General features: G+C 50.0%; 1 protein-coding gene across 1 annotated transcript; it reads right to left on the minus strand.

Annotated features, from left to right (window-relative positions):
* Positions 1-7,743: 7,743 nt before the first annotated feature.
* EGR4 (early growth response 4) lies at positions 7,744-9,090 on the minus strand. Its single transcript, XM_014061174.2, is given in 3 exon segments — positions 7,744-8,684; positions 8,687-8,822; positions 8,824-9,090. Coding segments are annotated over 3 exon segments (1,338 nt in total). The 5' UTR covers positions 9,085-9,090.
* Positions 9,091-9,742: the final 652 nt, after the last annotated feature.

A 9,742-nucleotide genomic window follows, 5' to 3' on the forward strand; every position in this document is an offset into this window, starting at 1 on the left:
ATGAGGAGGGAAAGGAAGAAAGGGTAAAGCAGAGGAAGTAAGGGAGGAGAATTAAGAGTAGGAGAGAGGGGAAGAAAGAGGAGAAGGAGGGAGAAGAGGGGAAAGAGAAGGGAAGGAGAAAGGAGGAAGGAGAGGAGGAAGAAAGAAGGTAGAGAAGGGAAGTTAAGAAGAAGAAACCCACACATTCAAAGTTGCTGGAATTGGATATTGTCCAGTTTAATGAAAAGAAGGACTAGGGGAGACATGATAGCATCTTCCAATCTCTCAGGGGCTGCCCCAAAGAAGAGGGAGTCAAGCTATTCTCCAAAGCATCTGAAGGCAGGACAAGAAGCAATGGGTGGAAACTCATCAAGGAGAGAAGTGTAGAAAAAAACAACAACATCCATCTGGTTCAGTTCCAAGGTGGGAGGAAGCCTCCCCAGATGTGGCTCCTAGATCTGAGATTAGGGTCTTTGGAGCTAAACCATGGTTAGGAGGTGGCTTTGGGAGGACACCTCCCCAATCACGGCCTGGTTTGGTACCTCAACTCCAGGAAGCCGCATGGAAGAGGCGACGGCATTCATCCCTCAGTGTTTGGTTGTTATGGCAACAACTGCTCTAAATTCCTCCCGGGTAAACAAGCCACTTCTGCAGAAAGGGGGAAAGGCAGAGGAACTCTTGAGTAGCAACCCCAGGTTTACTCATTGGGTACCATGGGTTGGAAGTTCCTGGAAGGGCTTTTCAGAAGGTCCTTGATGTGGGGGAGCTTCAGACCTTGCTCCACACCTGAAGCACCGGATCTCCTCCATGGTTTCCCATCACGTCATTACGGGAGGCCACCAATTCACAAGGCAGATGTCCTAGTTAGGTCACAGATGGGCAAGTATGGTCCCTTGATACCTGTGGATTTTTCCTCACCTCCTCCTCCTCCTCCCTCTCCTTCTTCTTCTTCTTCTTCTTTTCCTCCTCCTCTTCCCCTTTCCCTTCTTCCTCTTCTCCTTTTTCCTCCTCCTCTTCCCCTTTCCCTTCTCCCTCTTCTCCTTTTTCCTCCTCCTCCTCCTCTTCCTCTTCCCCTTCTTCCTCTTCTCCTTTTTCTTTCTTCTTCTTCTTCCTCTTCCTCTTTTCCTTCCTCTTCCCCTTCTTCCTCTTCTCCTTTCTTCTTCCTTCTTCTTCTCCTCCTTCTTTCTTTCTTTTCTTTCTTTCTTTCTTCTCCTTCTCCTTCTCCTCCTCCTCCTCTTCCTCTTCCCCTTTCCCTTCTTCCTCTTCTCCTTTTTCCTCCTCCTCCTTCTCTTCCTCTTCCTCTTCCCCTTCTTCCTCTTCTCCTTTTTCTTTCTTCTTATTCCTCCTCCTCCTTTCTTTTTCTTCCTTCTTCTTCTTCTTCTTCCTCTTCCTCTTTTCCTTCCTCTTCCCCTTCTTCCTCTTCTCCTTTTTCCTCCTCCTCTTCCCCTTTCCCTTCTCCCTCTTCTCCTTTTTCCTCCTCCTCCTCCTCTTCCTCTTCCCCTTCTTCCTCTTCTCCTTTTCTTTCTTCTTCTTCTTCCTCTTCCTCTTTTCCTTCCTCTTCCCCTTCTTCCTCTTCTCCTTTCTTCTTCCTTCTTCTTCTCCTCCTTCTTTCTTTCTTTTCTTTCTTTCTTTCTTCTCCTTCTCCTTCTCCTCCTCCTCCTCTTCCTCTTCCCCTTTCCCTTCTTCCTCTTCTCCTTTTTCCTCCTCCTCCTTCTCTTCCTCTTCCTCTTCCCCTTCTTCCTCTTCTCCTTTTTCTTTCTTCTTATTCCTCCTCCTCCTTTCTTTTTCTTCCTTCTTCTTCTTCTTCTTCCTCTTCCTCTTTTCCTTCCTCTTCCCCTTCTTCCTCTTCTCCTTCTTTCTTCTTCCTTCTTCTCCTCCTCCTTCTTTCTTTTCTTTCTTCTTCTTCTTCTTCTTCTTCTTCTTCTTCTTCTCCTTCTTCTTCTCCTCCTCCTCCTCCTTTCTTTTTCTTCCTTCTACCTTCTTCTTTCTTCTTCTTCTCCTTGTTTCTTCTTGTTCCTCCTTCTCCTCCTCCTCCACTTTCTTCCTCTTCTTCTTTCTTCTTCTTCTTCTTCTTCCTCTTCTTCTTCACTTCTTTTCTTCTCCCTCCTCCTCCCTCCCCCTCCTCCCTTCTTCGCCTTCTCCCCCTTCCCCCTCCTCCTCCTCCTTCATCGTCATGGCTGCCTGGGGAATTCTGCACATTGAAGTCTACATATCTGAAAGCCACCAAGGTTGAGAAAAAACTGACTGAAAATATTCTTCAGCATGTTAAAAGTTTTACATTCATGACGAATTGTGAGACGCAGCTCGCTTAATGCCCTTCTTTGCCAGTGGAAATTCTGCTCCTGGTTGGAGTTTAACACCCAGACTTTCTGCATTTCTGTTCCCCCGGCTGTGAAATCTTTTGAATTCCTGTTTGTTGGGTCGAGACTGCGTGGCCCTCAGTTAGGACCCAGAGCCCTTCTCTCCCTTGGGGAATTCAGGGACGGTAGTCCTCGACGTACGACCCCAATTCAGCCCAGAATTTCTGTCGTTAAGTCTGACCTTAATTTTGCCCCATCGAATGACCTTCCTTGCCACGGTCCTTAAGTGAATCACTGCAGTCGTTCAATGAGTCGCCCGGTTGTTAAGTGAATCCGGCTCCCCCTATTGACTTGGCTTGTCGGAAGGTCGCAAAAGAGGATCGCATGACCCCGGGACACTACGACCGTCATAAATAGGAGTCAGTTGACGAGGGTCTGAATTTTGATCACGTGGGACCATGGTGGAGCTGCAGCAGCAGTCGTGACGGCGACAAATAGTCACAAGTCCCTTTTTCATTGCCGTTGTAACTGTGGACGGTCACTAAATGAACCGTTGTAAGTGGAGGACTCCCTGTAATTGTGACCGTGACTGTGTCACTCCTTGAAACGGGGAGAAAGCGATTGAGAAGGACCGATTGAAGTCAGAAGGACGCGAAAGCGTTTGACTCACCTGTCTGTTTTCACTCCCAGGAAACAGTCTTGTACTTAATCAGTTCTGAACGCCGGGGAAGATGACACACAGGTAAACATCCCTCGGTGTGATCTCACCGCTATTATCCTGGGCGCGTGACACAGACATTTCTGACAGCAAAGCTCTCGACTCATCAGAAGAGAGGCAGAAGGGACCTTGGGGGGTCATCTACCCCAACCCACTTCACGTGAAGGGTTAATACCACTTTATAATCCCTTGGTAAGGCCACACTTGGAGTACGGCAACCAGTTTTGGTCGCCACGATGTAGAAAAGATGCGGAGACTCTGGAAAGATTGCAGAGAAGAGCAACCAAGAGGATTAGGGGACTGCAGGCTAAAACATATGAAGAACGGTTGCAGGAACTGGATATGTCTAGTTTAATGAAAAGAAGGACCAGGGGAGACATGATAGCATCTTCCAATATCTCAGGGGCTGCCACAAAGAAGAGGGAGTCAAGCTATTCTCCAGGGCACCTGAGGGCAGAACAAGAAGCAATGGGTGGAAACTAATCAAGGAGAGAAGCAATTTAGAACTGAGGAGGAATTTCCTGACAGTGAGAACAATGAATCAGTGGAACAGAATTTGCCTCCAGAAGTTGTGAAGGCCCCAACACTGGAAGTCTTTAAGAAGATATTGGATAACAATTTGTTGGAAACAGTGTAGGGTTTCCTGCCTAGGCAGGGGGTTGGACTAGAAGACCTCCAAGGTCCCTTCCAACACTGCTATTGTATTGTATTACCAGTACCATTTCGAGGCCCTTCGATTCTTCAGGCTTCACGGATGATAACTGGCTTCACGGCCACATGCTTGCCATGCTCGCCAGAGGCCTTGGCTGCCTGCCTGCTGGCATCCCTCCATCTTGGCAGCATGGAAGGGTAGAGCAAGCGTCAAAAAAAAGCTTGCCTCATTTCTCAACCCTGGTAACTCCAAGACGTGCGGACTTCAACTCCCAGGATTCCCCAGCCGGCCGTTTCAATCACTACGTGCCCAACTGGGGGGGGGGGGATTCTGGGAGTTGAAGTCCCCAAGTCTTAAAGTTGCTAAAGGGTCTCCAACCTTGGCAGGGTGGCAGCCCCCAGGGCTTTGGTGCAGGGCTCCGGCATCTACATCCCGGGCGTATCCCACGTGGCTAATTGTTCCGTGTGGCGTAGCAGCTGAGGCAATTTCAAATTCAGAATAGAGCTGGAAGGTACCTTAGAGGTCTTCTAGTCCAGTCCTCTGCTCTGATGTGAACCCGCCAGCAGCCAGGGGAGCTGGCAGCAGATTCGGACAGTGAGGAGGATTGGGGAGGAACCTGGGCCAGTCCTGGAGTCTGGGGAAGGCTCTGAGGAGGGCTCTGGGTCGGAGGCAGAGAGGGGGCCAGAGCCGAATGCCAGTTATCAGCTGCCTTCGGAGTCGGACATCAGTGAGGCGGAAGAACAGGGGGAGCCTGTTCCCGGTGTGCGCGTGCGCTGAGCTGCCAGGAGGCAAGAACAGTTAAGGCAAAAGGGTCGACTCTGGAGTAAGGCTTGGAGATGATTGGCCCCTCCCAAGAGGAGCAAATGGGGACGTGAGCTTTTGCAAGAAGCAATTGGTTCATTCTGGTCGGTTCAAGCTCTGAGAAGTCGTGTTTGACTCTGTGCTAAGTTTGGCCTTGCAAAACTAATGGGCAGTTAGGTCTCCGGCAGCGCTTCAAGGGAGAGAAAGCCTCCAGGGATGAAGCTCCCACAACTTCTAAGGGCAACTTCTGTTCCATGGGTTGATTGATCTCACGGTCAGGAAATTCCTCCTTATTCCCAGGTTGAATCTCTCCTTGGTCAGTTCCCATCCATTCTTTCTTGTCTGGCCTTCAAAGATGCTTTGGAAAATAGCCTGACCCCCTTCTTCCACTCTGGGTCAGCCCCTCCAATATTTGGAAGATGCTCTCCTGTCTCCCCTGGTCCTTCTCTTCCCTAGACTAGCCAGGCCCAGTTCCTGCAACCGTTCTTCACATGTTTTAGTGCCCTAATCCTCTTTGTTGCTCTTCTCTGCACTCTTTCTGGAGTCTTCTGGTGGCAAGCTGTTCCACTGGTTAATTGTTATAATTGTCAGGAAATTCCTCCTTGATTCCTCTCTCGTTGCTCCTTGTCCTGACTTCAGGGGTTTTGGAGAATAGCTTGACCTTCTCTTCTTTGTGGCAGCCCCTCAAATGTTGGAAGATGCTCTCCTGTCTCCCCTGGTCCTTCTCTAATACCTGGGCAATCTCAGTAATTACAGGTAGTAGGAGGCCCCTGTGAACTCCTTTCCACACACACACACATACCCCAACTGTGAAAAGAACGGGTGTGAAGCTGTGGTTAAGGGATCGATGTAGAACTGGAGGGATTTCCATTCATGGGGCGGCGTTGGGCAGTCCCAAGGTTGGGTTCAGGAGGCTTTGGGGGTGTTGTTGTGTGTGTGTGTGTGGGGGGAAATGCACGGCTTTTAGCTTTGGGAGGAGGAATGGAATTAACCCAAAGGGGGGGGGGAAATCAATCCACACCGTGGGAGAATGGCAGAGATGCTCTTGGAGGAGAAATGGGGATTGTGAGTTGTGTGCCAAGCCAGGAAGGAAATCGTATTGTGGAGCAAAGCGGAGCAGAGGATAAACCCTGTTGATGAAGGGTGTCAAACTTGGTTTAATTGAGGACGGCATCAGGGTTGGGTTTGTCCTCGGTGGGCCGTGGTGGGTATGAGAGCAGGCTTGTATCGGGGGGGGGCACCTCTGTTGGCCAAGTGCTAAGGCAGGACTTCCTTGAAACCCTCCTTCCTTTTCATTAGAACAGTGTTTCTCAACCTTGGCAACTTGAAGATGTCTGGACCTCAACTCCCAGAATTCCCCAGCCAGCATGGATGAAAAAGATAAGGTACGTGTGGATAAACATTCTTCTGAAAGGCTGTTTACTAGCCTTGCTGACTGTGAATGAAAGAGATAAGGTACGTGTGGATAAACATTCTTCTGAAAAGACTGTTTACTAGCCTTGCTGACTGTGAATGAAAGAGATAAGGTGCGTGTGGATAAACATTCCTCTGAAAGGCTGTTTATTAGCCTTGCTGACTGTGAATGAAAGAGATAAGGTGCGTGTGGATAAACATTCCTCTGAAAGGCTGTTTATTAGCCTTGCTGACTGTGAATGAAAGAGATAAGGTGCGTGTGGATAAACATTCCTCTGAAAGACTGTTTACTAGCCTTGCTGACTGTAAATGAAAGAGATAAGGTCCGTGTTGATAAACATTCCTCTGAAAGACTGTTTATTAGCCTCGCTGACTGTGAATGAAAGAGATAAGGTGCGTGTGGATAAACATTCCTCTGAAAGGCTGTTTGCCAAGCCTCGCTGACTGTAAATGAAAGGAATTCACAGTCGTGTAAATAAAAGGGTTTTGCCGGGAACAAGACTCTGCTTCTTGATTTGAAGGAATCCTGGGTCAGAACAGCCGGCTTTGGCCCACCCAAGAGTTCAAGAAAGAGAACACTCTGTGCATGTACAGAAACTCGCTTCTCCGGTGAGACTCTCCACACAGCAGAAGAGGAAGGCAGCTATTTCCCTCTTCCTGGATCCCCTCCTACGCTTCAAGGTGGTGGTGGGTCCAATCCAACCCCCCCCCCAGCCCGTCTCCACCTGCCCTCCACAGCGCATGGCACTCTGCCATTAGGTCTCGACCATCTCCCCCCCCCCCGTCCCCAAAACCCCTGGCCACTTCAGCCGACAGTTGTACATGAAAGCAAATTTGTTTATTATTGTAAAAATAAACATGGTTTTTTTTTCTCCTCGTAACACATATCATTGGTTGTTATTTTTTTGTTCTGTTTTACAAAGGAAGAGATTTGCATTTCTTTAAAAATGAAACCCCCCCACCCCTCCCCCTTCACAATGTTTATAGCAAAAATGTTCATTGAAAGCCAAGGTTGGTTATTCTTTAAAAAAAAAAACAATTCCAAAGCAACAATTGGCATCGTTCACAAGAAGCCATTAAATCATGCTGTTGTTTTTTTAAATACATGTTCCCAAGGATGATGATTCTTCTCTCTCTCTCTCTCTCTTTTTTTTACACATCCTGCTTTTTAACACGAGGAAACATAATCATGGCATTTTTTTTGTTATTATTATTATTATTATTTTTAAAAAAATGGCCCCTTCTACGGAGGTTCGTTAAAGTGCTTATGAAAGAGAAAGGTTCTACTCATTCCAAATTATAGCGCTTCCAAGGTGATCCTGTATAAAACGTAGGCAGTTATTCACGCACACACGCACACACACGCTCACACACGCACGCACACAGCTTTAACTAAAGCTAAATACAAAAAAAAATACATTTTTCTTTGATTTTTGTTCAAAGAAAACTCCGTCCTGCTGTCTCGGAGCTGTCCACGGCTCATGGTGCTGAAATGCATTTAAAAGCTGTAACAGTTGAAGAAAACGGGCCCATACGTCACTAACGGAGGCCCACCATAGATGAACAGAGACTGAGTTTGAACTGTGGCTGGATCCCAACAAGTCCTTTTCTGCCTCTTCCCTTTCCTTTCTTCCTTCCCTCCTTCCATTCATCTTCTCCTCTGCTTCCCTTTTGCCAGTCAACCAGCTGAATGGGCTACCCTTGAGCCCATCAATGCTCATTTCCTTTCCCATGTTCCCCGTGGCGGACAGGTGGCTCCTTCTCCCCTGAGCATCCCTGCAAAGTGCTTCAAAGAATTGTCACTCCCACCCACCCACCAAAAACAGCAGCGTGTCCCCCCCTCCCCATCCCCGGGGGAGGGGCCCAGGGGGCCGTGCCATTTAGAGCGTCCCGAACGAAAGCCCCATGGTGTAAAACCCAAGTCCTTTGAGTTTCTCCTCGGCCCGCGCCTTCTGTTTCTGGTGGACTTTGCTATGCCTTTTCTTCTCGTCGCTCCGGGCGAAGCGCCGTCCACAGTCATCGCAGGAGAAGGGCTTCTCCCCCGTGTGGGTCCGGATGTGGGTCGTCAGGTGGTCGCTGCGGCTAAAGTTCCTCAGGCAGATGCGACACTGGAAGGGCTTGTGGCCCGTGTGGATCCGCAGGTGTCGGTTGAGTTCGTCGGAACGGGCAAAGCTCCGGACGCAGTTCTCCATCGGGCAAGCAAAGGCCTTCTCGTGAGGTTTGGGACAAAAGCATTTAGAAGAGCATTTCCCACGCCGTGTCTTCTTCTTGGGACCCGCCAAGCCGCCGGAGGCCCGGCTAAGCCCCAAACTGTTGGCCGAAGAACTTGGGAGGTGAGCTAAAAAGTCCGTCATGGGGACCGATGATGAGGACGGTTGGCCAGGCATCTTGAGACCGTTGGGGTTCATCAGGGTGGTGAGGACATCCGGGTGAGGGACAGGAGCTTCAAACTCTTGGCTGAAGGGCGGGGAAAGTTTAGGGGCCTTGGTGTCTACAAAGTCGGTGGGGAGTGAGCCGTGACTCAAGAACGCCTCAGCGTTGCAACCAAAATCCAAGGGAGGTCCGTAAGAGCCGGAATGTTCCGAGAGAGAGTTGAGTTCTGACTGGCAGCTGACTGTCAAGGCGTTCTCCGTCTTGGAGACCATGTGTGGAAACAAGGATGGACTGGCCTCCACGTTGGGGTGGAAGGTCTCCGAAGGGGGGACCTCGGCCGGCAGGTAATGATGAGGCTGGTTGAGGGGCTCCCAATGGGAGCAGGACGATTTGAACTTCTCGGCGGTGGGGGAGACGGAGGACAACTTCAGCTCCTGCTTCGAATCAGCAGCTTCTCGTGAAAGAGACAATGGGAGGAAGAGGTCCGAACTTCCGGAGAGGCTCGGAACGGCGGGAGGCTCTCCGGACTCGGGAAGGACGAATAGGCTTGTTCGGGCAACGACGGCTGCACGGAGATGTTGAGTTCCCGGTTGGCAGGTGGAGTAGAGGTCCAGATGGTTTTGTAGAGCTTCCGGGATGGTGTAGCTCGCCTCGGGAGGCCGCGGTTGAACTTCCGGAGCGGAGAAGGGAGAAAGGCCGAGGATCCCCGACATCAGGTTGAAGAGGGATTCCTGATCCTGGCATTGTTCTGTCTTGATGAACAGGCTGCCGGAGTAGCTGACCGGTGGAGACGCCTCTCCCGAAAGGAAGAAGTAATCCACTGGTTCGGAGTTCATCGTTGCTCCCATCAAGTCTCCTGGGGGGAAAAAAAACCAGTTTGAGTGTCAAGTAAAACTACTCCAGTTTCTAGACGTAGGTAGCATGATTTTTTCCCCCCTGCACCTGTCAAGGGAATCACTGGGGTTATTAAGTGAATGCCACGGTCGTTAAATGAATCCAGTGTCCCTAATGATGAGCCAGTTTCATCTAGTGGTTAAGGAAGCTTAGAAACTGGGGAACCGGGAGTTCTAGTCCCGCCTTAGGCATGAAAGCCAGCTGGGTGACTTTGGGCCAATCACCAGGAGACGGTGAGTTCTAGTCCCCACCTTAGCGATGAAAGCCAGCTGGGTGACTTTGGGCCAATCACCAGGAGACGGTGAGTTCTAGTCCAGCCTTAGGCATGAAAGCCGGCTGGGTGACTTTGGGCCAATCACCAGGAGACGGTGAGTTCTAGTCCAGCCTTAGGCATGAAAGCCATCTGGGTGACTTTGGGCCAATCACCAGGAGACGGTGAGTTCTAGTCCCGCCTTAGGCATGAAAGCCGGCTGGGTGACTTTGGGCCAATCAGCAGGAGACGGTGAGTTCTAGTCCCGCCTTAGGCATGAAAGCCAGCTGGGTGACTTTGGGCCAATCACCAGGAGACGGTGAGTTCTAGTCCCGCCTTAGGCATGAAAAGCCAGCTGGGTG

This window comes from Thamnophis sirtalis, unplaced genomic scaffold (genome assembly GCF_051295495.1).
Source record: "Thamnophis sirtalis isolate CommonGarterSnake01/CBP01778 unplaced genomic scaffold, rThaSir2_p1.2 scaffold_10, whole genome shotgun sequence".
Taxonomy (NCBI): domain Eukaryota; kingdom Metazoa; phylum Chordata; class Lepidosauria; order Squamata; family Natricidae; genus Thamnophis; species Thamnophis sirtalis.